Raw genomic sequence first — 26,778 nt, 5'->3', positions numbered from 1 at the left:
ATCAGCCTCGGGCCAAAAAATTGTATATTTTGATCTTAAAATCTTGGGGCGTTTTCTTATTCTCTTTGCATTTTGCCAAGAATGGGGAGGCGATGCGATGAATGGCGATGCAAAGCGTTTGTTTGGTTGTGGAGAGGTGCGGACAGGGAGGGACCATTTTTTACTAACCAGGAATTAATTCCCACTCAGAACCAAACAAATCCCCAGGACAGGACAAAATACGCGTCGATGACGATTTATTCCCGTCAGCAGTCAGCGAGCCGCAAGTCCGAATGCGGCGGGGAAAGGCGGTCTTTTTGCTTCTTGTATTTTCGTTTCTTTTCTTTTCTTTCCTTTCCACTTTGGCCTTTCCAAAAACATCTGCGCGCCTGCAGCTGCCGTTTTCTTTTCCCGTTCCACTCCGTCGGGTATTTCGGTGTTTACTATCTCGTCTCGTTTTTTTCTCTCTCTCTTTGAACCCCTTCTTCTACTTTTTGTTTCTTTTGTGATCCGTACCAGGTCCCTTGTTCATTGATGTGAGGAATGGAGTCGCTGGCGGGAAGGACCCTCACACAAGTTTTTCAAGGGTCCACGCTGCACAGATCAGCTTCTGACTGATGCGCGGACTTCTGGAGGTGTGAACGTTTATTTTTTTGGCTTGACTTTCAGCTCCGATGGTTGCTTGTGTCGGATGGAATGCGCTGGGAAGTTCTCAGATTAATGCAGAGTAACACTGTCGGGTATTCGGGTGATAGTGCATGTGTTTGCAACAGATGAACCGATACATATGCAAAGCAGAAAATTATCGATTGCTCATTATTACACTCAAGACAGCTCGATCCATGACGGAGGCAGCCATCGATATAAGAGGCGGCAACTTGTTTCCAACTCTTAGACCTCAGCTCCACACTTTTTTATTCCCTTCACCCTGTGGTTTTGGTTGCGCCATCGAAGCGGAGCCGCGCGCTCCCGCGTCACAAGGAGCTTGAATGTACCTTGCAAACCTTGGTTCGGTGGAATTTTGTAGGGCGACAATTGCGCGTAGTGCGGAATGCCAAGAGGCTTCGCCTGTACAAGAAGGAGGGGGACCTTTGTCTTGGGAGTGAGGAGCTGAGCGGGATCTGCGCCACCAGTAAACGAGAGAAGCTCCTAGTAAATCGGGGGTACCTTTTGCTGTCAACCAAAGCTAATCTGGGATGGGGTCAGCGGAGCGAGGTAGCCGCTTTGTACCTCTAGGTTTGGAGGTACCCCGACCAATCTCAGCCCTTCTATTCCGGGTGGTGCTTTTTACTGCTGACATGCACTAAAATCCACCACCTCCAACTAGCCAGCCCTATGCAAAGAAACTCTCGGGAGAGACGCAACAAAGGCATGTTCTCGCGGAAACATCCCAATCAGAATAAGAGCTCGTTTTCTTTCTCTTTTAGGCGAATTTCTCTATGCACAGCCAACGTCCCTTCTATTCAACTCAACCTTTTCCAAATGCATGTAGGCATCCACTTTGCACCTACACATACATATTAACGATTATTCATACCCTTGCAACAACAACCCCCGAGACAAAACCAGAAGAAGAAAAAAAGTTCAATAACAAATATTATAAACACCCCCCTTAGGACTTTTTGGCAGGTGACACTCTATCGCCTTTTTTTTCCTGGCCCCCACGCATTACGACTTGTTTTGAGTTGGACAATCCATTGGAAGCGAAGCCTCTGAACGGCAGATACGATGGATGACCAAACCCCGCTGCATTGAACCATTTGACAAGTACGAACTGGCAGCAGATTGATACAACCGACAAGGAAGGCAGTAGTAAGAAAAATATAGTCGTGAGGTGTCTTATCTTTCCTTGTTAACAGACTGGCGGGGTACAATTTAAAATGATACGGATTTGAGTCACCATCCCATCCCATCCACTTCCCTGCTGCGATCCCGCCTAGTCGAGAAACGTCTAGACAGACCAACACCCACGTGCTGCATGCCATCGGCCCGTCAGATTTTCGCATGGGGTCACATTCCAATTCCGTATGCCCGTTTTTTTCTGGTTTTTCTCCCACTCGCAAAGCTGTTGAGAATTTTTAGGAGGGTGTGCATTTACATACTGCACATCACCGTTTCAAACTATTACAAAGAGACCCAAGCTCCTTCACATACTTTGAACCTACTACGATGCACCTCATGCAACATTCGACGATCTCGATCTACAAAACATCTCGTGCTTGCACTCAGCATATCCTAGATTATGGATTGGAGTATGGAGCGCCTATATAACAAGATTTCCGTAGGGCTTGGAGACGTACTTCCTGCGGGTCACGCGGCCCGTTTTTCTTTTCTTTTTCTTTTTTATCTTTCTCGCTTGTCGGGTCAGAAATACACCGCCATACTAAGTAAACACGGGCAAAGAACGGGGTTCCGGAATTACCCCGGATTTCTCTCCGCACAAAGACCAAAAAAGAAGATTCGTGGGCGCAAGAAAAATCCAACTGCCGGAATAAATCCTCCCAAAACTTCCTTTCGTCCTGTACTAGTCCATCTGGCTATCGCGTCTGATCTTAGATGCGCCGAACGCCCTCTTTTTCTTCTTTGTTATCTCCTCGGGAAGACCTAGCAAAGGATAGGAAAGTATGGACCAAAATGATAAAAAAATATTTAGATAAAAATACACCTCTTCGGCTCAGCTATTTTCGTTCGGACAAAATACCGAGAAAGGCATGGCCCAATCCAATTCCCCACGTGTATTACACATCTTCCAAACCCGAACTTTGACATGGCAGCAAAAAAAACAATCTGGCACTGCTTTGTCGTACCGTGTGATTTCTTTTCTGTTTTTTTTTTTTTTTTTGCCTTTTGTTTCTCGCTCAAGGACGATCCAGACTAGAATAGTTGATTGACTCTACGCTTGAAAAGCGACTCACCAGATTTTGGTTCCAAGACACTGCCAAGAGTTTCAATCCGCACAGCAAGGAATTGCAAATATTTCATAGAACCAGTTTTAGCATGATTTTGCTCGTAAAAGAGACAAAGAAACCTACCGAATAGATCGATCGCCTTGGTCCAAGTGCTGGTGGATCTCTGGATGCTTTTCCCTCTCTCTCTCTTTGTCTCGTTTTCAATTTTATTTACGTTGCTATCAGGTCCAGGCACGAAAAAAAAGCTTTGTTCCCAAATTGGTCCGAACCCAATCCTCATAAAATTCGGCTGTGCCTGGAAATGCGGGACACAGTTCTTCGATTCTCAATGCACAGTAGAATCGTCATGGTAATTATCGCATTAACGGCAGTTGGAAAGTCTTGCAAAAAAACAACGATAAAGTCTATAAATATCCTTGAACAGGGAATCTTGTGTCTATTTGTAGTGATCTACATCTGGGTTTCTTTAGTTGTGACAGCACGGGTGTTGGGGTCATATGGGCAGCTGTAGAATCTCAGGCCAGCATATTTCTCACCGCGGTCTATACAATAACAGTGTTTCCGTATCCCATCCAAACTATTAATAGGTGGCTGAATATAAATTGATATGTGGAACTTACTCTTTATTTATATATCCTCCAAATTGCGATTTCATCATGTCAATTAAGTTATAAGTGGCGCTTTCGTGTATGAGCTACGCGTATTACGCAATCAAATTGCATACCTTTTTAGACGTATTGTAATTGGCAATGCCACTGTAGGTAGGTAGTGTCATGCCCCAGGCGATGCATGGGGAGCTGATATATTCGTGTCGACAAAGGAACTATAATGAGACTGTACAGTTCCTCTTTGTAAATTCTAGGCAGTAGAAAAATCTTGACTGTTTTTACGCTTTAGTATCTGTATATATTGTATAACAGCCTACCAGAGGTTGGACTGCATTTACTGCCAAGCCTTTCAGGTGATGCTTGAGATCATAGTACCGTGGCAGAAGCGCCATGATGCGTAGTCACAAGAAGATAATAGAAATGATACATAGGAGTCAAATTTTATTATGACTTATAGTACAAGAACATCGTGTTCGTTTGTTTTATAAGCTACCGACGAAATAGAAATGTCTTCGTCGCAGGGTTATTCTCGTAACGTCATCAGCACTTCCTAAGCATATGTTTCCCAGTACGAAAGATTGATTGCCCAAGTAACAACATGTACACTTACACATGCATCCCCTATCAAAAACCCTGGCGTTGCTGTCCTTTCCGGAGCCGATATTGTCATTCTTTTCGGGGCTGGCAATGCTGCTATAAACGAAAAGAATGTAAAAAAATATATTGGAAAAGAACATTGATGAGATTGAGCATAAACGTTGTTTTACGTCATATACACAATGAAATATGATTGGAATGGTGATGATATCGGAGAGACATCAGTGTGGTTGCAATGGAGGCTAAATACTGGCATCTCGAAGAAATGCAAGCCATTCTTGTATTACTGGATGCATTTTTCATCCTTTGAAAATTTTGTGGATAGCCCTCGACTTGAATCCTTGTTCATTTTCACCATTCTTCGGACATGCCCAAAAAAATGCAATGATTTTGCCTAAAGAGCCTTGCCGGCATGCAAAGTTGCTTAAGCCGCCTATTCAATTCCTAACCTTACGGTTGTGATGGCTTCTTTCCATTCATGTATTCGTTCGTTTTAGCGTCAACCTCGCAAATCCATGCGCATCTGTCATTTAGCCCCCTATGTTCTGCGGGCTATATTATCCAAACACCGCTTCCTACGGCGATTCATACCGAGCCGATCAAACCGTATCCCTTTATTCCCGGCCATCAAAACGTAAATGATATGCCAAACAATAGTTATAACATACCATCGATGTCATTTGTTGACAAGACCTATCCCTGACTACCTACCGCCCTATGCAGTATTGGCGATGGACCGACTCTACCCGCAAAACTCTCTTCAGACTACGGGCAACAGTTCCTGCTCCGACTCTCTCGCGCGCCCCGTGATGATATCTCCTTCTTCCTTGGTGTATATATCCTTACCCACAAAGTCGGCGACGACATCCTCGACGGCCCGCACAAAGACTTCATGGTCAGCAAAAGGCGCCCTATCCCACAAAACATCCAAAAACGTCGGCCCGTCGCTTCCCGGCGACTCAACCCCCGTGACTGGCATGTCGTAACTCGGCAGCCCGTCGTTGCGCTTCCGGTTCTGCACGCCCGTGTCGATGCCGCCAAACACTACTACCGGCTCCACTCGTCGAAAGTAGCTGGACGCAGGCGCCGTGTCGCCGACGTAGTACGGCCGCGCCGGGAGGCTGCTCGCGTTGGTTGCGATCGTGAAGAGCGGGTCTCCGTTGGCTGCGGTGCCCGTCCTGGCGACGGCGCCGCCCTTGACGTAGTCCCCGTCCAGCTTGAGGTGGTTGTACAGGGACAGCTCCCAGAAGCTGCCCCTGCCGCCGGGTGGCGTGCCCAGGACCTGCAGCAGGACCGGCCCCCACATGATTGCCTGCGTGTCTGGCCGGTCGAGAGCACGTTCGATGCGCACCGCAAACGGCATTTTGATCTCGACAACGTCGCCAGAGGCCCAGGTGCGACTCACCGTCATATAGCTACCTGGAGTGGGCTTTTCCTCAGACTGAAGCTGCTCCCCGTTGATGGTGATGTTGAAGCCGCTGGGTGTTTTCTGGACCCAAGCTGGGACGCGCAGTTTGATGTCAAGAGGCCCTTGCTCGCCAGTGGTTGTCACAGTGAATTTTACCGTGTCGCCCCTGGGAAATGCAGTCTCTTGCTTCACCATGATCCCCTTCTCTTCCCAGGTGAGCGTGCTTGGAACATACAAGTTGACCCATAGAGCTGATCCATCGGCCGACCGAAGGTAAACCGTCTCCTGATATTTGGTATGGCTTTCCAAACCCGTTCCTCCACAGCAGGTGCCTGTGTTTCCATAATCACGGTTCGAACCCGGTGTCAGGGGCTGGAAGTAGGTCAACTGGGGGTCGCCGACACTACCTGCGGTGTCGGCTCTGGACCCAGGTATCATGTTGAATAGGCCTCTCTCATATGTGTCCATGTAGGTGGCGTTGTGCTCGTGAAGAAATAGATTTCTCGCGAGCTTGAGCATGTTGTACGCGGTGCACGTCTCCGCCCCGTTGCTGGCCATGGCGTTTGCGATGTTGCCTCTATTTTGGAACATCTCAGGGTTGTCGTTGGATCCGGGATAGTTCCCGCCGGTGCCGCCGCTGGCAAATTCTCGATGCGGGACGACCCAGCCGTAAAAGTTCTTGGCTGCATCAAAGTACTCTTGGCCTCCACCCTGTTCAAAGATGCGCATATAGCCGATGAACTGTGGCACATGGGTATTGGCATGGAGTCTTTCGGGCCTCCTCCGACCTGGTTTGTCTTGTGGCCTCACGACCAAGATGTCACGATCACTGACGGCAGCATCAAAGAGCGACTCGCGGTTGTCAAAAGCCTTGGCAGTCTCTAGATGCTTGGGGTCGCCCGTCAACTGATATATCTCTGGAAATACTTCGTTTGCACCGCCGAATTCCCCAGCAATGTACAGATCCCACATATAATTCAGGTCGTCTCGGGTGAGATTACCCTTGTAGTCGGGATGGTTCTTGTCACCAATGGTGAGTGCAAGATGCGCCCAATCTGCCATGCGCGTTGCAACGTCCAGGGCCTGAGAGTTGTTGGTGTTGTAGTAGGCATCCAGCAGTCCACGCATGATCTTGTGTTGAGTATACCACGGAGCCCAGGTATTGGTCTGCTGATTGCCTCCATACACAGCCCAGCGCGGCGGGCCAAGACGCAGGACAGTGTCTTCTGGAAGTGCACCGAGATAGCCACGGTGCGTTGGGATCCAGTTGTCGTCACCAGACCCGTCGTCTTCTGATCCAACAATCCCAGCATCTCGGGCATTTGGTGAGGAGTCCGTGATTGCAGAACCGCCTTCTTCCTCGTCAAATTTGTACCATGCGATATTACCCCCGCCCGTCGAGCCTGCCGTAGAGGTGAGCAGAGATTGTACTTCGGCGGCATCGAGGGCGCGGCTGAAGATATGGAACTCGTCGAGGGTGGCGTTGAGCAATGGGTCGCCGTATTGAGAGCGGCCAATCCAGCGATTTCCAGGGTTGTCTAAATTCACTGGTCCAAGTGTCATGGCGGTATTGGTACCAGACACATCCCCGTTGACATAGAGCGTACCCGTGTTACCGGTCTGGGTGACTGCGATATGCACCCACTCGCCCGTGGGGATTGTTGAATTTCCATTGATCCGCTGCTCTTGCCCAGAGCCACCCGTTGTGATGGCAAAGCGTGGCCCGCTACTTGAATCACCAGCATAAGGCGTGAGGAACATGTTGATCGTGGAGTCATGGCCAAAGTCAAACAAACGACTCCAACCTTGAGCCAACGGGAGGTTCACCCATGTTGCGATGGTGAAGTCTCTAAGCTGGTTTATCGTCTCCTGCGGAAGGGTTACGTATCCTGCCTGTCTAGTATCGCCGAGACGAAGGGCCTTGCCAAATTTCCCCTGAACACGCCCAACGATCTCGGGGTTCGGCTCTGGCTGGCCACCTCCTCCGTCTCCTTCATCCATCCGAGCAGATATGGCATCTTGACAGGCCGCCAGCTCCTTCACCATCCAGTCGAGCTTAGCTTTGTAGCCCTCCTCGCCCTGGTCTGCAAAAGCCTGCGACAGTGCTGTCATGAAGTGACCTGCCCAATGTCCGCTCAGCAAGCCCCCATCTTCCCAACCGCCGGGCACTGGAAGGCCAGCTGGGTTCGGCCTCCCCGCCTGGTTGTTGAAGAGAATCAGGAAGCGACGCTCGTCATATTCCCTCAGGAAGGTCTTGATCCTGTCTCGCTTCTCCTGCAAAAGGCCGTCTCCTAGGCGAACTTGGTCAAGCCGAAATGGGCGTACCGGCGCAGTTGCTCCGGGACCGTGATCTCCAGGCAAGGTACGGGTGTGTATGTGATTGTGGTCATGGGTGTGAGCCATTTCAGCCGCAGGCACTACGGAGGCAACTGCGCCGGTGGCAAGGCCGGCTCCGAGGAACAAAGCCCCGAAGAGCCGGCGCAGGCTGGAGATAGATTCGATGTGCTGACCCATGTTAGCGGGCGCTTGCGTTGACGGCCGACTTAGCCAATGCAGGGAGAATGCAAACTAACATTGCAACCTGTTCAATCAGAGACACAACTTTTTTTTTTATTTCCACATCGGAACCTAATATGTTGCTTGTTATGTCCACCATGTTTGCGGACCCATGCCAGATGATTCACATTTTCGCGACGATAATTCAACAAGTTTGTTACAATGAACCAAAATATTATGTTGCGACATGCCTATTCCATCCAAGATAGTCCAGTCGTGAGGGGCCATAAGGGGAACGATTGGTGCGGATGGGGAGAGAGAGATAGATTGAGATACCGGTAGAAATTGGAGGCAGCACCAAAATGTAACGACGATAGCAAATTCCCCGCACAAACCTGTCTCTCATAGCGGGGGTGGGGCAACTACAAGATACTGACTGCACTGCCTAAGGTATGGGGGTTCGGGTTCTGTGGGCATGAATGAAGGTTTTTGTTTCTTTTCCATTGCAAGGTCTGCGCTGTTTGATATCGAAGCATCAGTTGATTATTCAAATCCCGAACAAGTCTGAACAGGTACCGACCAAAATGAAGATACAAAAAAGGTACTTTGGAGACAAAGGGGGGCAAATCGATACGATCGACAATCGCCTTGCAGCAAGGGTTCCAGAGTACGGGCTCCAACTAGCAGGGGTTCTGTGTGATCCGCCGGCTGTACCAAAACTTTTTGTGCTTCTCTTCACCGCGAGATGCGATCGGCATAGTGGATATTAGCTGCTTGACAACACCCACTTTTTTCATACTGTTACTGGGTGTCTTTGCCGCCGTTGGGGCAAACAGCGGATTTGACACACCAAAAAGATGTAGTAGACTCTGGTTTGAATTTTTTTTTCCAGTTCACTGTGCCGTTATTCCCGCAGCTTTTGTTGACCCATCGAGAATAGCGGGCTTGGCTAGGGCCGGTTGAAGGGCCGCGAGCTTGCCAAGCTTGATTGGGTACCCCTCACTGTTTTTTCTACTATAATTTATCTGATGTCCCTGTTTTCTTCGTGATGGCCAAGATTGATGTCGTCATAGCTCGGGCGAGGACGCGTCGAAATCCAACAAATAGGTACAGAGTGGGCAACAGATCCAAAAAAAAAGGGAATCTCACAGCCTTACAGATTATAATAAACTTCATTCTCGTCAAAGATCTCCCCTGTCCAGTCGGATGGCTACCCTACTGAGCATGACGTCAATCTGGCCGCGACGCATAAGTCGCTGATCTTGGCGGCAGCGGGCCGAGGTTGAGATTCAGGGATAGTCATATAACGATTTTGCATTTTTGATATACTCGGAGAACATCTATGACCTCAACGACATTGACAGGGTTTGCGATGGGATCTGGGGTTTCCGATAACTAGGCCCAGGTGAGTCACTATACATGGATGATTTGACTATGATTGTTACCTGCATCACCAACGTTCAGAGCCACAAGCCACAAAGAACCTGGTTTGGATGCTGTGCTATTCTGTATGATACGCGTTGCATGCCAACGCTACGTACTGCAAAGATTGACAATGGGCGAGGACAATATTGTTTGTCGGTTCTGTAACAGCTCATCCGGGCCACCAAGCAAATGGTAACTTCTAGCACAGACAAATTCCAGCCAGGCTGCTGGCAGTCGTAAATATCGACTGCCATAGGGCTGAGAACTGAGCCGCACAGGTTCTAGCCCATAAAATTTGTGGTCTTTGTTGTTGCTACATCGTAGCTTTTGCGTAACAGGAACTCCCAGATGATTCCAGCAAATTTCTTTTTACATACATAGGTCGTACAAGATAGGATGATCAAAACAGAAGGACTTGAACGCACTGCATAGGTTTGTTTTCGATATTTCATTATACTCTGGTCCTATGGGAGGATCAAGAGTCCATATAGTAGCACAGTGCTTCTTACTCATGTCAGCGTCAAAGGATCCGAGAGATGGGCATATTTGGCATATGATACTTGCTTGTATACCTACATTTGGCATTCTGGCTATAGCTGGTTCAAATGAGGCCATACATGATTCAGGGGCCTGATTAGACCCCTTTTTGGCAAGGCTGAGGCAAAACCCAATTGTGTGTCCAGGTAGCAGAGCCGTATTCAGAATACTCGGCCTTGCCAATACTCATATGACCTCGATATTTTGTGACTATTTGCCATAGGCCTTTTGTATTCGTAGCAGAAAAACAGCGATGAAGGACATGCCTGATGCATCGGTTCCGGTATTCAGATCGCCCCATGGTTCAAATCTTTCCTGCTGCCTTGTTTTATTTTGCTTTGACATTCCATCCCGTGCTGTCGTATCATCATAGTACGGGTGATGCAACCGGCCTGTAAAGGGCTTCGGCCAAGTGGAAGCACATTAGGTACCTTGGAGGCAATAGAAGGTAAGAAAAACAACCAGTGAGCTGCTTGTGTAATTGCTATGATCGACCTTGGATCTGAAGCAAACAGTTTAGACTACGCTGAGATTTTCCAACACAGTAGGTCTTTCTCACACCAGGTCATTCGTATATTGCAGAAGCTTGACTCTGAGCCTAGGGACTATGACCGCGGTTAGGAGATGTGCCCAACCAACCCAGCTTTACAAGCTGAATGTTCTTGGTTCTGCCGCAGTGATGGCGAGACGGAGGGTTGGGCACTTCTTCCGCACGTAGAAAGGTTGACAACTTGGGAGCGCATGTGTATATATTTGATATCCACGGCAATCAGCGGGTCATAGCGATGACAATATAAACGCCGCTGGAAGCAGGTTAGATACGTGATCAGACAACAAATCAATTGCTTATGAATAGCAGCCAAACGCAGCAAATGTCCCAAGATCTACATACTTATCTAGAGTTGAGGGCCACAAGTAGCACCTTATTGTACGAAAGGGGGTGAGATGTACAAGAAGATAGTTTAATCAAGACCGAAGATATGACGACAATGTTCGAGCACTGCTCGCCTTGCAGAAAGTAAGCATACAAGGGGGCTTTGCATTGATGAATTAAGATAGCTCCATCATCCATGTCGAAAGTAAGCCGGATAATAACGCCAAGTGACGAGGTCATGGTTCAAGAGGAAGAAAAAGAGATATCCTGACTTTGGCTCTATCTACTTCTATACCAATATTATTTTGTACAGGAACTTCTTCATCGCCAGCCAAATACGACTTAGTTGATCTTGACCCTGACACCCTTGCTCCCCTTCTTAGCCCTAGGGATGAACATGTCATGGTCATATAGCACATCTTCGTAAGTCGTCTCATAGAGAGTAGCGTGGGGGAGCACACGTATAGCGAGTGCCGCCAAGGCCAAGTTCATCTCGGCAAGAGCCAGGCTGCGGGTTTGCAATAGAGGACGATTAGCAGATGGAAGGCCAAAGACAGAAGTTACAGCCTCAAAGATAGACTCACCTCTTGCCCGGACAAGACCTGCTCCCCTTGGAAAAGGACAGACTGGCGCGCTCAGCATCTCTCTTCTTGCTGTTCCCATCCAGCCACCGTTCAGGAATGAATTCGTACGACTCGGGATATACGTTTTCATCGTGATGCGCAATAGCAGCAGACATTCCAACAGCGTAGCCGCGAGGGATTACGTATTCGACCGGGTTCTTGTCAAAAGTTCCACGATACACCAGGTCCTCTTGTGTGGCAACCCGAGCGGTCCGGCCAGACACGCCGTACGAAAGTCGCAAGCCCTCCTGGATGACCGCGTTCATATATGGCAAAGTCTCCAACACGGACCAGGGAGGGAGACTCCTGGGGTTGCTGCTATCAACAACCTGGCGCAGCTCGCTTTGAAGCTTTTCCAACAGATGAGGTTTCGTCAGCAAATGGAAGGTGATGACGGCAAGTGCCCAACTGGCCGTTTCAGTACCAGCCCCCATCACGGCTCCAGCCTCGGCGGCCAAGCGTTCCGGCTCCTTTTCAGATTGGTCGAGTTCCGAATGTAGCAGAGACCCGAATACAGTCGGGCGTTTGTATTGTATCCCCGAGTCGAGGTCGGTTTTTGTTTTTATCACCCGCATCGGCATGTCGATCTGCATTACCTGAATGAGAAGAGCGATGTCGGCCGGCAACAAGTTGATCAACCAGTGGCCGATCACCAAAAGAGATGCCATCCAAGGAAAGAAGCGGAGGAAGAAGGAGACTTTTAAAGTAGCGGCCGTGGGATCGCGGAAGTTAGGATACCACCCTTCCTGCTCCAAAAACCCAAAGCTTTCACCAAAGCAGTAGCCAGAAATGGCATCCGAAGTGAAACAACTATACGCCACGGTAATGTCGACCGGCTCTTTCTTGCCGGATTCGGCAAGCAGCTTGTCGCAGAGCTTCTGGACGAGCTCGTGCATGTCGCCCTCTAATCTCGTTATCATGGCTCGCGAGAAGAATTTGGCGAGAGGTATCCTCCGAGTGCGATGCAGGTCGTGGTCGCTAGTGCCAAAGCCGGACTTTCCAAGGCTATGTACAACACAATTATGGCCGTTAGTATGTGATTTGGGGGGATAGTGAGATCAGGTTCTCTCGTATTCCGGTTCAGGCTCAAATTTGACTGTTTCTACCGGTATATTAGAGAAACACTTACACTGCACCGTTGATTTGATGTTGTGGCTTATCCCGCTTCCGGCCACCCACAGCATAAATGTCGTCCGCAAAGTTGGGGTCATTACAATGGATCTCATTCGGGTTGATGCGGACAATAGGCCCATATTTGCGGTGCATATCCTTAATTTGGTGGGTGTATCGACCAAAAAGGATCACGTCGTAATAGAATTCGGGTAGATATGTCGCTGCGGCGAGCTTGGGCCCGGGAATATGAGCCAATGGATGAAACGGCGACACATTGTAGAGAATCTTGAGAAGTTGGTATATAAGCCACAGTGCAGCAAGGCCCAACAAGTTCTGGGTGGTAATCAGAGTTTTAGACATGGTCGACAACTAAAAAGCTGCCCTAGACAGGGTGCCTATACGTTTCTTTGGTCGCAGAGACTACTCTCTAGTTGAAGAAGCACGCCAACAACTGGCTAGCCTGGGGAAGGAGGCAGGACTCAAAAGGGGTTTTATTTTAGAAAAAAAGAAAAAAAAAGTTTTCCCCCGAGGTAGCGCATGCTAAGAGGCTTGTCGCTCCACATCTACCATATCCATATTCTGTTTGCAATGCACGCAAAACAACTGGCCGTTTAGGAACCGAAAAAAAAAGTCCACTTGTTCTCCATGCTCCTGCATATCCCCAACTTGTCGTAGTGCCTAATCGACTAGAACTAGATTAGGTATAGATTATCCCCGAAATTGGGCGGGAAGGCTGTGGGCGATGTGCATACTGTTTGGGTATCATAAAGCTGGGATCTCTTTGCGTCACATCGTAAACCAAAAAAGGAAGACGATGAGGAGATTCACAACTTTAAACGGTAGACTAGCCGAGCTAGGAAGCGACCAGATATTTTTAATGGCTAGGGTACCTACCTGGCCTAGACTCGAAGAAAGTAAAATGTTTTTGTATTGTGCGCCGTATTCAGCTGCACTGGCACAGCGCCCTGGATTCGGCGCGAATCACAAAATCTTGCCTGCAAATTTTGGGATAAAGGCACTACCAGGCTGTAATATTGCGTACCGTAAGGGATTATAGTAGAGCCTCAAACCTTTGACATGGATTGGATCACCTCACAGCGTAGGTGGTTCCACTAACTATTTTAGCGCCAAACTGATTGGCGATCACTTCATACGTGGTAAGTAGCGGAGTACATGAGCAAATGGGTACGTGATTTGGTGACTATGGATACTAGCTTGACTAGACTAGAACTAGTTCTAGTATTTGCACCGCCACCTGCACCGCCACATCATGTAATGAATGGCTCCAGTTGTCAGTGGAGACTAATGGAAAAGAGAGTCGGAAAAGTCACGTGCATTAATTCATTCCTCCTCGCAACATCACAACACTCGTCCGATTTTATGGATATGACAGCCTGAATGCTACATGACAGTCTGCAGCATCCCAGGCTGCCAACCTTAACCTAGATCAGAAGGTCAATTCGTAACGGTCTCGAGCTCGGTTTGGGTACGAAGTTTCTTCTCGGCACAGACTTGGCCTTTGGGCGACTTCCTGCTGAAAAAGCAAGGAGCGGAGGGTATTCCCTTGGCAGCTAGACTTGGCGGAACATCACCTTCCTGATTCAGTGCTCAGGATCAAGTGGTTAAATTCTACACCGAGTTGCTGCTTTAGTGTTGACTGCCTTTCTGTCTCTGAAGGTGATACTCCTGAACTCCTTAGTATATCTAAGGAGCAATGCCAGTACTGGTAGATGTGTTCCTGCGACTCCAACGCGGGCGTTCCAAAACAAAAACAGTATGATAAACATCAAAGAAGTCGAAACAAGAAAGACGAACTGGTGCTCCCGAAAGTCCCTCATTTCAAGAATATTTGACTCCTTTAGGGATCGGATCTTGGCGTTTGTTTTTTAGGTGTGAACCATCTTAGGCAATTACCCGCTGCGGTGCTGCCTGCACCAACCATGGTTTGGTGGTACCTTGCAGCTTCCAAAGCTCAGGCAGCCAATTAGAATTTTCCTAAGGATCAAATCAATACCTTACCTAGGTAGGTACCTTATGTAAAAGGTTCTTTTTGAAGGGGGATATGTCGCCTGTGTTTTGCTTACCTACCTAGGTACGTATAAACCCAACCTAGAAGATGTGAGCTTCCGTTTCAAGCAACCAACCGTTAAAACGCAACCGACACCATGTTTGGATGAAATCTTTCGGTGTAAACCAGCCGCCGTGAGGAGAACTATTGCAGAACAGACATGGGTCCCTGCTCAGTCGTACGACCCGCTAGCTACGCTGTGCTACCACCCCCCACAAAGTAAGCATTATTATTCCTGGAGATTCCTGTATGTAGAAGGTGGGTTGGCAGCTCGGCTCGGGTCGTCGTTATAATCCAGCCTCCAGCCCAGGCTGATTACCATAGATTAAAAAGGGCCTTGCTGCCCTCGTTCCATATTCTCGGTTTTCCTCGTCTGACCCTTTGTCTTGTTGCCCACCCTCAAGTCAGTGATCCAAAGGTTTTTCTGCCCTTTAGAAACACCTTCCCGGGACCTCGCCGCCGTTAGTAGTGTGCTCAGCAAAACACTGCACCAACACGTCAGTTCTAGCTTCACATTGAATTTTGAAGCTTTTCGGGAAACCCCACAAGGAAGTCAAGATGAAGGTCACAAGTGCTCTTCTTACGGCTCTGGCCGTTACCACGGTCAATGCCTGCGGTGTGCCTCCCACCTCGCTCCCGCGCACTGCCGCCAGGACTATCTTCAGGCGCGCAGATGCCAAGATGTACACTTTGGAGACGGCCCCCGGAGTGACGATCGAGGTGACTGAGGAGGAGAAGCTGGCCATGATGGACGTAAGTAACTGGCTCGTTTACGGGTATTTTCCGAAATATTTTATGTTTTTATCACGCTTCTGACCCTCTGTAGAACCGTGTTCACTTCTTCGACATCACCGAGTGGAAGGAGGCTCCCAACGCCATGGCCGAGGACCTGCAGAAGCGCATCGCGGCGGTCCCCTACCCCACGACTCTGACGCAAAAGTGCAACGCCACCAAGATCATCGGCAAGCTCGACAAGGAGAGGATCCAGGCCACTGTCGAGCGCTATTCTTCCTTCTTCAACCGCTACTACATGTCGGACACTGGTCGCGAGTCTGTCGAGTGGCTCCACGACCAGATCAAGGCCGTCCTGGACGCCGCCGACATCCCAGGTGCTAACATCCGTCTGGTTCGCCACAACGCCTGGGTGCAGCCGAGCATTGTTGTCACTCTTCCCGGCCGCGAGGCCCGTACCGTTGTGGTCGGAGGCCACGCCGACTCGATCGTGTCTGGTGACCGTAACGGCCGTCAACCAGGAGCCGGTTAGTCTAGTCCCATCGGTCTTGACATGGTTATTTTTGGCCTTGTTTTGATATATCGGACGAAATTGCTAATTGAAGTTCGTATTAGATGACGATGCGTCTGCCTCGGCTACCATCTTTGAGGCTATGCGCGTGTTCCTCCTGGACCCGCGCGTCAAGGCTGGTCAGCTCCTCAATACGATGGAGTTCCACTGGTACGCAGCGGAGGAGGCTGGTTTGCTTGGCAGCCAAGACATTTTCAACACGTACCGCCAGTTCAACCGCAACATTGTTGCAATGCTGCAGCAGGACATGACTGGCTACATTGGTCGCGACGGCCGTGAGCGCTTCGGGCTGATCACGGACTTTACGGACCCTGATCTGGTCAACTTTATGAAGCTCATTATCGACGGCGTAAGTTTTTAGCATTGGAGTGACACCTGGACTGAATTTCTCCGCAATCAATAGCCGACTAACAAGGGCAAATTTTGCAGTACACCGATATCCCCTACGAGGAGTCACAATGTGGCTACGCCTGTTCGGACCATGGATCGGCCACTCGCGCCGGATACCCGGCGGCCTTTGTCTTTGAAACTCCTTTCGGTAACCACAACCCCTACATCCACACCATCAACGACACTGCCGACAAGCTCTCGTACGACCACATGCTTCAGCATGGCAAACTCATCACGGGCTACCTCTCCGAGCTTGCTTGGTGGCCATTCGTCTAGATTTGCCACCAAGTTTGAGAAGTTATGTGATGATGAGTAATGTAATGATGACTGGGCTCTCTGCATGGGTGATGAAATCCTAGAGGCGGCATATTGATAGAGTATCCTTGGTGGTTGGAAGATGCGCCCCTAAAATAATTCAACGATTAATGGACCAGCTCTCGGTGCGGGTTCACGCCCGCTGGGTTAGCGAACAAGTTCAAAGCAAATCCTATTGACTAGAGGTATACCATAGATAGCTTAACAAAGAAGCCACATGAGACCCTAACCGGACTGGATTACAGAAAACAAGGTCGAAACCTCGGAACGATTTAATCCTTGGCAACCTTGACCAGGAGCTTTCCAACCGTCTTTTGCCCAGTCAAATCGTCCTGCGCCTTGGCCACCTCACTGAGGTCGTAGATACCGCCAATGTGCGTCTTGACAACACCCTTGGCCAAGAGGTCAAACAGCTCCTTGCAGCGAGTCTCCCACTCCTCCCTCGTGGCGACAAAGTTGAAGAGCGTAGGGCGCATAAGCCTGACGTTCCTGGCGGTTAGCTTGAACAGGCTGAAGGGCTCGACGGCGCCCGAGGCGTTGCCAAAGGTGATGAAGGACCCCTTCCTCCTCGTGGCGGCCAGGTCCTGCTCGAAGGTGGACTTGCCGACGCCGCTGAAGACGGCGTGGCAGCCCAGGTCTTTGGTGATCTCGTTGACGGCCTTGAGGACGTCGTCGCGCGTGTAGACGACGACGTGGTCGCAGCCGTGCTCCCTGGCCAGCTTGGCCTTTTCGTCGGTCGACACGGTCCCGATGACGGTGGCGCCCAGGTGCTTGCACATCTGCACCACGAGGCCACCAGTGCCGCCGGCCGCGGCCTGCACCAGCACGACCTCGCCGGGCTTGACCTCGTGCGCGTCCCGAACCAGCGTCCAGGCCGTCAGGCCCTGCAGGAGGAAGGCGGCGCCGTCCTGGGTCGACACGCCTTCGGGGAGCTTGAAGCAGAGGTTTGGGTTCACGGCCGCGTACTCGGCCGCCGAGGGCGACTTCATGAAGCAGACGCGGTCGCCGACCTTGAGGTCGTAGTCGGCGGGGACGTCGGCGCCGACCGACTCGATTGTTCCCGCGCCCTCGGTGCCAGACACGTGCGGAGGTGGCGTCGCCATCTGGTACAGCCCCGTCCTCATGTACGTGTCGATGAAGTTGATGCCGTGCCACTCGACCTTGACGACGATCTGGGATGGGCTGGGTGTGGGCTTGGGGATGTCGTCGCGCAGGGACAGGACGGACGAGTCGCCAGTCTTGTCGAATGCTACGGCGCGCATGGTGGCCATGGTTCTGGTGTGTGGTTTTGGTGGTGTTGTTGGTGGTGATTTTGTGGTGTGAGTTGTTGGTCTGTGACGACGAGGAGCAGGAGGGGTAGTGGTTTGGATGGATTTGTAGTGGAAAGCCTTCAAAGAAAGGTGAGTTGGTTTACAGCGTGTTTGGGCAGAGATTAGACGAAATGAGAATGGGATTGTTCTCGAAGCTGACAAATTACAAAATATAGTCGCCATGGATCAAATGGAAAAAAAAAAGAAAGGAAAAAACGAAGCTGTCGTCAACATAGGCAAGGTAGGTAGATACGGTACGATTAAAGCTTACCCCGAAAATCGGAGTGCTCCAAAGCGGATCTACTTTAAACTTCCCCGCCATCTCCTGCGGGACCTTGTTCCTATATCCCCCACGCGCGGGTGGAGGTTTCCCCGATCACGTCATCGTATTTATGCCATCTTTTGGTATCCAGACCAGTACTACGTAGGCAGGTACAGCAGTTTTCTGTAAGACCTGCCGTTGAAGAATTAAAGATGAGATGACAGAAAGTATGGGGGGGATGCTTACCACGCATCAACCCTATTAGCGATGACACCGGTCAGGGCGATTGTTACCCCGAAGTATCTTTTAAGAGTACCGTTTTTTTTTCCCCAATACATCTTATCACTCATCAAAGTTGCTCATTGCCAAGAGAAATGGTTGTTGTAAGGCATTACAATCTCGCCCGTTTTGTGTTGGGTATCTTACTAAGTATGCTAAATGCTAAATGCTACATGGTGAATACACTTTTGTCCAACTTTGGGACACAGCTCAGAACCAGCCGAAACCTGACAAAGGAAAAAGATGTTAAAACAAAAGAAAAATCCAGCGAAAGAATCCGTTCAAACCCCGTCCGTCGTCACGACAAAAAAAAACTCCAAAATAACTCCGTCTATACCGTGGGGGCCAACCCCTCCGTCTCAATTCCCAACTCAAGCATTGGCCCGAACCGATGGCAATGTCTCCCCCCTCGCCCTGACCGCAGCGGTTTTCCTCGAAGCGGCGGCCTTCTGTTGCATTCTCAACTCGATAAACTGTCCGACTGTGCTGACAACTTGCTCCTCGAAGGAGGTAAACTCGAATCCAAACGTCTCCTCTGTCAACGAGACGTCAAAAGGTAGGTATGTGGTGCCGACGCTGCCCCTTGTGACCAGCATCCTGCTCTTGATTGCTTCGGGGAATCTCCGCTGGACAATCTCCTTGGCGTCGTTCCACGTCGTCGGCCTCGGGCCAGAGAGGATATAGCTCTGGTTCCCGGGGACCCTATCGACGGCCAGGGCGGCGACGTGCGCCCGTGCGACGTCCTCAACATGGACCGTCGCACCGGCGTACGGACCGAAACTCTGACCCAGCAGCATAGCCAGCACCACGGCGTTGGTACCCTTGAGGGCCTGCGCCGGAGTCGTTGCGGCGTCGTTGTGGCCCAACACGAAGCTAGGGTGCAGGTATACGACGTCGAAGCCCGGACGCTCCCTTGCGACCCACTCCTCTGCGTGCGCCAGCGAAGCCACCTTTGATCCGTGGTAGGCCGCGAACTCGGACGTGTAGGGACCATCCGAGTCGTGCACCCTGTCGGTGGGCTGGACTGGCGGCAGGGACCTGGCCTCCTCAGGGCTCAGGTTACCCTCCATCCTGTCGACGGGGACGAGCGAGACGATGGACGATGTGACGACCACGCGCCTAACGGTTCCGGCGGCCCGGGCGGCCTCGAGCAGTCCGAGCGTGCCGCGCACGGCCGGCCTAAGGAAGTACTCCTCGTGCTTTGATAGTGGGACCGTGTCGGCGGTGACCAGGGGGCTGGCGATGTGAACGACGAGCGTGGCTCCGACTACTGCATCGTCATAGGCTCCCGGGGCGGTGATGTCGGGGACGACGACGAAGGAGAGCTGGCTGGTGCTGGCGGTGGTGGTGAGCTGGCTGCGGTACCTGTTGCTCCCCCTGCGGCTGAGCTTGATGGCCTTTTGGATCGACGGCCTGGCCAGCAGCTGGGAAGACTTGGCCTCGGAACGAACCACGGCGCGAACGTTGTAACCGGCTCGGATGAGGTGAGCCAAGGTTGTAGACCCAACGTGGCCGGTAGCACCCGTGATGAGCACCAGCTCTTGTGCGTTTGCCTCCATGACTTTTCCCTCTTTTTTTTTCTTCTTCTTTTCCCTTCGGGGATCTGGCCCGGTGGGTTGGGTTTGTTGATGTGATGTGAGCTGAAAAAGGTGAACAACTGTGACGAACTATAATCGACCGAGATGTACCGAGATGGTTACAGACTAGATGGATGAAACGACAAAGATGGACCAGACTCTTGATGATTGAATGACAAGGTCAGGACCAGCTGGCCGTATGAGGAGGGAGGGGCCGGCCTTTGTTATGTTAATAGTCTTGCAAGACTGAGAGCGGGATGATGAGGGAGGGGTTTTGCCGTGGTGATAGAATCGGCAACTAGTGACAATGAAAATAGAAAAAGTGGCAAATGGTTGCGTCAAGAAGAAAAAGAAAGAGGGAGTTTGCTTTACTTGTTTTTTGAATAAAAAAAAATGCTTTCACACACATACACCCCCGCAAAACAATAAAGTAGGGTAGTTATTAAATGCTTCTTCACGGTAAGCAATGACCACCCCTTATGATCGCCTCTCCCTGATCCTGCTATGCATGTGGATCGACTTTTTGTTTTTTTGTGTGGCGAGCACTGGCTGGGCCCCCCTAAGAGAGGGGGGTACGCCTTGGCGAGGCGGGTACTGTTTTGAGCTGGCGGGTAGGCCGCCAGACAACGAAAAAAAAAAAAAAAAAAAAAAAAAAACAAGCCGGTGCTCTGCTAATGGCCCTGGCCAGAACCACGAAACCTGGCTTTGCTCAGCCTTGAAAATCGGCTGCTCTCTCCGGGTGGCTTGACACTGATGAAAGTGCTTGCCACAGTGCCACTCCCCTCTCCCCCCCTTGGGAAGCGACCGGTCGCCTCCTACAAGTTAGGCTAGAGGCATTAGCGCGCTCCTGGCCAGCGGGTTGTCGGCATCGGTGGTGGCCGTGCCAGCGCCAGTATACAGGTTCGGATGGAATTCGGGCGGGACTAGGGCTGAAATTTGAGAGGGTAGGTACCTGGGCAGCGCGCCAGCCATTTAGGTATGTACAGTCAGTACTGTGCCCAAGAGGGGTCTAGTCCCATGTGACACACTCGTGCACGCATGATCCCTCTGAAGATTTTTTTTTTTTGCTGGGTAGTCTAGACCTCTACCACGTTCGCTGTCATTGTTTGGCTGAGCGTTGGGTTAGTATGTACCAGTAGGTTTAGAGGTGGTGCACTGATGGTAGACCAAAGCAAAGCAAAGCAAAGCAAACAAAAGGACGATGAGTACTTCCGAAACCAGCCAAAACTTGGGGGTGGTGCTTAGTTTGATTGGCCAGTGTAGCGAACCGTACCTAAAACTACATGCACACCCCATTCCTTGCTGCATGCAGTGCTTTTGCTTCTAGGTAGACTTGACTCGTCCTATACAGTGTTCAGACGTGATTTGTGCATATTCCAAAACTATAGATGGCACCCGTTCATGACCTTGCAATATGATCTGTGTTTGAGATATAATTTCGTCCCTGCATCGCTTCATGCCTCGTCCCTGCAGCGCTTCCCATCCTCGTCCATGTAGAACTCATCTGACCACAAATCCTATTTACCAACCCGCGAACTCTCTCCTTCCAACGGCTGGGCCGTTGCCTCTCCAACAAACAAAAGACAACACTCCTCAAGGAAAAGCACCTTTCGCTTACTGTAAGCTGGTGCATCTGTTAGTCAATCTGGGGTCATGCCGGGCTGAAGTATTGTCTCGTTTACAAGCTCAGAATAATCACAGCCCTGAAAGGTTTAAGCGAACATGGCAAAAAAGAATAAGACATATCATCAGATGATTTTCTCGTGGCTGTAGAGACTGGACCCTACTTGCCTATCTTACCTAGGGCTGGAAGCGTTAATTTTTTTTTTGTTCGCCTCTCAAATAGCCAGTAAAAAACCAGGTTTTGTTGTTGAACCCAGCTGAAATCAAAACTGTGGCTTGGGTTAGTGGCTTTTCCAGACTCCCTCAGAAGAGAAGCAAAAAAAAAAGAAAACGCCATGTCTTACATTCAAGATTTTGGATCAAAAAAACGAAAGGGCGAATTCCGAACGTTTGGAAACGGCAAGGGCGGTAGTCACATGGCCAACGACTGGGGAATTTAATTCACTAGCCTCAGAAACTAGATCTATGGCCAGAACTAGTTTTCTAATAGACGCTGGCTGATTCATGATTTTCTCCTTCTCTGTCGATTACTTTCTCAACGATCCTAGGGTACATGCAATCCTTTGAAATTTCAGGGGTCGGAATCCAATTAATAACTACAGTAACCAACAACAGCCCGTGCAATCTTGAATTCGAAATGAGCGCACGGTACATTTATCAGTGCAGTAAAGTCAAAACGTGAATCCCAGGATCTTATCAGCGCTGTTAAAACAAACCACGTCGCTCAGAAAGAAATTGCACGGGAATTATTCCCTCATAGTCCGAGTTTGAGGGAATTGCTGGGGTGACTCGATATAAGAGAGGTCAATCATAATATAGCAAAGAGTTTGGAAGTGGATGCTATATGTGTTGAGATAAATTAAAAGCTGACCTAGGATACCTACCTACTCACTTATGCATGCTGACAATCACATGGTACCAGCACTTGCACGAGAACCAGACCTTTTTATACTGATAAAAATCTTACCTGCCATCAACGAGAATTACAATCCAAGGGCGAAGTAAAGGATCATGCTGCCAGTGTTGTGATTTACCCCAGATTCACGATTGCGGAGAAAGCATGCTGAATGCCATGAAGACAGTTGCTTTTCTTTACGCTGCCTACCTGTGTTACCCGGCAAGCCTACCTACCTAGGTATGTGGTTTCTCCGCGGGGACAAAAAAAAGGGCCCAATGCTGTCTTTGAAGTTCCGAATAGGTTTCCGGAGACATCTTCATCGTGAAGCCCGAAAACCTTGTCTATTGAAGACCCTAGGCACCTCCGAACCTGTCTTGCCTGTCAACCTTGAATGACCCCATCGCCCATTTCCGCGAAAGAAGACCGGTGAGGGTCCAGCTAAAGAAGCGAAACTAACACTAGAACAATGAATCACTGGTACTTGTTTCTCGGTAAACCCGAATCTTGCACTAGTTGACTTGCTGGATGGCCTAGAGAAAAAAAAACCAGACCAGATTAGTTTAGGGTCATTTACCAAGTCTACTAGAGAGACACGTCACGATTCAGGGGTGACGTCGCCGTCTTCTTTTAGGTCAGCTAATGGAGTATACGATTCGGGAAGTAAATAATCACCCTAGGACATCTCAGTCTCATAATAGGTAATCGTGTTTTCGATTGGTGGGTTTTGTGTTAATTCAACAACTTGTTCATATACGAGTGCAATAACACATAATTCTTGTGCAAATTTCTTGCAGTGCCGAAGGGCATTTCAAGTCGTCATAGACATCTAACAAGTATATACTGGTTTTCTGCAGCCTGAATATCATGCACGTAGCTACAGACTGCAGCCACATTTCAGTGTACGGAGTACTTAACGGTAGAACACATGACCCCAACGGTTGAGGGGGTGCAGAAAGCGCGGTGGTTAGGTACTGCACATGTGCTAGTATTCGTAGACCAGAGGCTTGAGATTGTTGACCTATAACGTTGGGGGATGCGAAATATACAAGTATCCCATTGGCATTCAATGCCGCCTTGCTGTGGTTAGGCAAATCATATCTAAACACTGTACCACAAAAAGTAATAGCAATGCTGCAACTCATGATTTGTTCGCTCATCAAGCCATATGCAGTCCATACAGTCAGCATGGCTGGGTTATTGTGCAGACCATAATCTAAAAATGGAAATATTTTGAACGGCACACGACATTGGAAACTCATAGGTAAGAAACATCTCCCCCCACGGGCTTGTGGGCTCGTGGTGTATGGGTGTCGTTGATTACGCCAGCTTAATCTATTGTATGTATGGAAATTTCGAAAAGCCACACACAAACGAAAGGTACGTATGCCAAACACAGTGCACATGGCGCAGATTAAAAACGCATAGCATAGAATAAGTACTTACCTACCTATGTAGGCTAACGAGCACTCTGGTTAGTTAAGGTACATACCTACCTATGTATGTATGCGTTACGTATATGCCTGATGCTATCCGTAAATGCCGAATACCATCAAGCATCGTACATGGCGCTAGTGATCATGACTTGACCAACCCCTGAGTTGAAAAGCTAGACGAGCCACATGACAGAATATTCGCGCATTAGCCCAGTTAATAACTGCCCTGAATTTGCCTCTCGTGGTAGCGAGACCGAACCCGTCTCAAACATATATTTCTTGTGCTTATGTTTTCATGCTGCCATGCTCTTCGAGGTGTGTACCGCCTGCAACAACACTGGATCGGGAGTTGATTTGGATATCTTCATTGGCCCAACCAGAATCAACAAATATTTTACAGAAGCAGTTCAAGGTTAAAGCACTGCCTCCGCCGCATATTGCAGACCGGCAGAAAGGAACATCATGTAGCGGCCGGTGGCCGACGCAGGCAAGTGATGTGCAGGGCCAAAACACCACAGCCGACGATCCTGTAACCCTGCTTTGCCATGCGACCCTTGAGGTTGACGCAGGTAAAGTGTCACAAAGAATAAAAAAAAAAAAAAAACAATAATATTTGTCACTTGTGTGGCTAAAGGCAGGAACAAAAATAGGTACGGAATGTCTGTAGGTACAGTACCAAGAGTACCTAACTTACCTACCTACCTAGGCAAATAGGTTAAGGTATGCAGATAATTGAGGCTTGATACTGCGGGGCGGTGTACAGGAGACTGTGGCTGGGTTTGATGTCATAAGCGGCCATCGGGGGGCTCTTTTCGCGAATCGGGCATCGAGAAAAGGGCCCAAGTTCAGCCACGGGCACTGTCATGGCTGGTCGTGGGACGACTTGGCAGTTGTTTCGTTGACGATTACCCTTCTGTGAATGGCCAGACGAACAATGATTTGCTTTATGCCACGCAACGCCAGGCTTATGCCTCGAAAAAAAAAAAAAAAAGTGAGGGGTTACCCCTAATTCCCTCTTGAGATATACATACACTCCCTAAAAGATTTTCGTAAAGCAAAGAATGAGAAAAAAAAAAAAGAAGGTCCCATGTGTGGCTATGCAAAACGGCCATGGTCGGAGAAACGGGGGTTAAGTGGCCCGACCCGACACAGACAAATGCCGGCAACACACACGCGCGGCAAGTCGTGGACGGAAAGTCGGACCCGTTCTTGGCTTTTGTCAGACAAGGTCACGATTGATGGGTAGCACCTGAAATTTTGGTCCAAGGTTGATGTCTACCTAAGTTCTAGTGTCGGGTCGGGTGCCCAGAAGAGGTGGCGAAAGCTACAGGCTGTAGAATAGCGTGTACTTTCGGCAGTTTCGACCAATTACAATCGCCAAATTAGCACGGTAACCTAAACCACCCAGCTGGAAGCCAGCGAACAGCTCAATCAACTCAGCTGTCCTTATAGGGTTGCGCGGCTGGAAGTAGCTGAAGCGATGTCTTTCGATAATTTACATCTTACAAACGACAAGTCTAAAATAAGCTGTGGTCTAGACACAACCATCGTACGTTCAACATGCTCAGCTGTTACATTCTGACTTTTACTTTCAATCAAACACGACCGCTACTACTCCTCAAATCCACGTCCTCCTGGGCCCCATGCACCACCTCCTCCGACGGGGCGCTCTTGTAGTACACCCTCCAGTCCCTACCGTGCCTGAGGATCATGGCCGTGCACGCCCCTACCACCACCATCTCCGGCAGCGCAGTCATGAGCAGGTAGGCGGTCGGGTCGCCGGTTATGGGGCTGAAGGTGGCGCGCGCGGGACCCGGGAACCGGCCCACGAGCCAGTAGACGATGCGCACCACCATGGCGGGCAGGCAGGCTAGGATCACGCACCTGACCTGCGCGCGCTCGGCATCTGGGAGCTCGGCGCGGCGACGGAAGAAGATGGCTGCGAGCACGACCGTCGTCGTAAAGAAGAGCAGGAATATGATGGTGCCCGCCAGGCCGTAGGGGTTCAGCGTCGTGCCGTCGTCGGATCGGCGGGACGTGGTGATGAACTCGCTCACCGAGAGGGCTATGCCGCCCCATGAAACTATGTAGGGGCCTTGGAATACCCAACGGTGGACGAATTTGGCGTAGCGGTTTCTTTTCGGGGGAGAGAAGTCTCATTCGTTAGCGTATACTCTAAGCCCCGGCCTGATAATAAACCAATACAGCTGTAGACATTTCAACAATGGAGGGAAACTAGTCCTGGAGATGGAGGTAGAAAGGATCCAGTTACTCACGCCCTCTCCAACATCCCCAGCAGTAGAAACGTCAACAAGGCGATACCCAGATTTTCGCACACGTATGCGCCCGCCCATACTCTCATAGAGTTGTTGCTCAGCGTCGCGAGGAAGCAGCTTGCGCCGACAAGCCGTATTATAGACAAGCCGCCGATGCCAAACCAGCCGTTTCGGCGGGTGCATGCCATCCAGACCGCGCACGGAAGGGTGAAAGAAAAGGCGATCATTTGCAGCACGGAGATACCATGCCGATAACCGAACTGCCTGGCCATGTTTTAGTTATTTTAAATAAACCCAAAATGCCGAAAACGCTTGTGTTTTCCTGCCGGTGTTCTTTTTGGATTTGATTGAATCTTTGGTAATAGATCTCAAAACACCAAAACGTGCCGACTTGTTTGTTATGTAGCGGCTCTTCCTGATCTCAAGGCATCATTCGAAAAGTGCTGTTGCCCACTAATTCTCACCAATGCGCGCT

The 26,778-nt window shown here is 49.8% G+C and overlaps 6 protein-coding genes across 6 annotated transcripts; 1 reads left to right on the top strand and 5 right to left on the bottom strand.

Moving 5' to 3' along the window:
• Window positions 1–4,853: 4,853 nt before the first annotated feature.
• PgNI_01025 (uncharacterized protein) lies at window positions 4,854–8,015 on the bottom strand (the record flags this gene model as incomplete). Its single annotated transcript, XM_031121102.1, has 1 exon — window positions 4,854–8,015. One exon carries the CDS (start codon window positions 8,013–8,015, stop codon window positions 4,854–4,856), a length of 3,162 nt encoding a protein of 1,053 aa, XP_030986469.1.
• A 3,084-nt stretch (window positions 8,016–11,099) lies between these two features.
• PgNI_01024 (uncharacterized protein) lies at window positions 11,100–12,929 on the bottom strand (the record flags this gene model as incomplete). Its single annotated transcript, XM_031121101.1, has 3 exons — window positions 11,100–11,341; window positions 11,418–12,461; window positions 12,586–12,929. The coding sequence occupies 3 exons, from the start codon at window positions 12,927–12,929 to the stop codon at window positions 11,176–11,178; spliced, it is 1,554 nt and encodes a 517-aa protein (XP_030986468.1). The 3' UTR covers window positions 11,100–11,175.
• A 2,087-nt stretch (window positions 12,930–15,016) lies between these two features.
• PgNI_01022 (uncharacterized protein) lies at window positions 15,017–18,193 on the top strand. Its single transcript, XM_031121099.1, has 4 exons — window positions 15,017–15,390; window positions 15,464–15,896; window positions 15,985–16,289; window positions 16,370–18,193. The coding sequence occupies exons 1-4, from the start codon at window positions 15,196–15,198 to the stop codon at window positions 16,604–16,606; spliced, it is 1,170 nt and encodes a 389-aa protein (XP_030986470.1). The 5' UTR covers window positions 15,017–15,195; the 3' UTR covers window positions 16,607–18,193.
• PgNI_01023 (uncharacterized protein) lies at window positions 16,918–17,916 on the bottom strand (the record flags this gene model as incomplete). Its single annotated transcript, XM_031121100.1, has 1 exon — window positions 16,918–17,916. The coding sequence occupies one exon, from the start codon at window positions 17,914–17,916 to the stop codon at window positions 16,918–16,920; it is 999 nt and encodes a 332-aa protein (XP_030986471.1).
• A 674-nt stretch (window positions 18,194–18,867) lies between the features above and the next one.
• Window positions 18,868–20,055, bottom strand: PgNI_01021 (uncharacterized protein; the record flags this gene model as incomplete). Its single annotated transcript, XM_031121098.1, has 1 exon — window positions 18,868–20,055. One exon carries the CDS (start codon window positions 20,053–20,055, stop codon window positions 18,868–18,870), a length of 1,188 nt encoding a protein of 395 aa, XP_030986473.1.
• A 5,255-nt stretch (window positions 20,056–25,310) lies between these two features.
• PgNI_01020 (uncharacterized protein) lies at window positions 25,311–26,733 on the bottom strand. Its single transcript, XM_031121097.1, has 2 exons — window positions 26,304–26,733; window positions 25,311–26,163 (listed from the first exon to the last, which is right to left on the bottom strand). Exons 1-2 carry the CDS (start codon window positions 26,573–26,575, stop codon window positions 25,623–25,625), a joined length of 813 nt encoding a protein of 270 aa, XP_030986472.1. The 5' UTR covers window positions 26,576–26,733; the 3' UTR covers window positions 25,311–25,622.
• Between the last annotated feature and the right edge of the window lie 45 nt (window positions 26,734–26,778).

This window comes from Pyricularia grisea (genome assembly GCF_004355905.1).
Source record: "Pyricularia grisea strain NI907 chromosome Unknown Pyricularia_grisea_NI907_Scaffold_1, whole genome shotgun sequence".
NCBI lineage: Eukaryota > Fungi > Ascomycota > Sordariomycetes > Magnaporthales > Pyriculariaceae > Pyricularia > Pyricularia grisea.
Note: the sequence above shows the minus strand (reverse complement) of the source record. Positions and strands in the feature narration are given on the sequence as shown.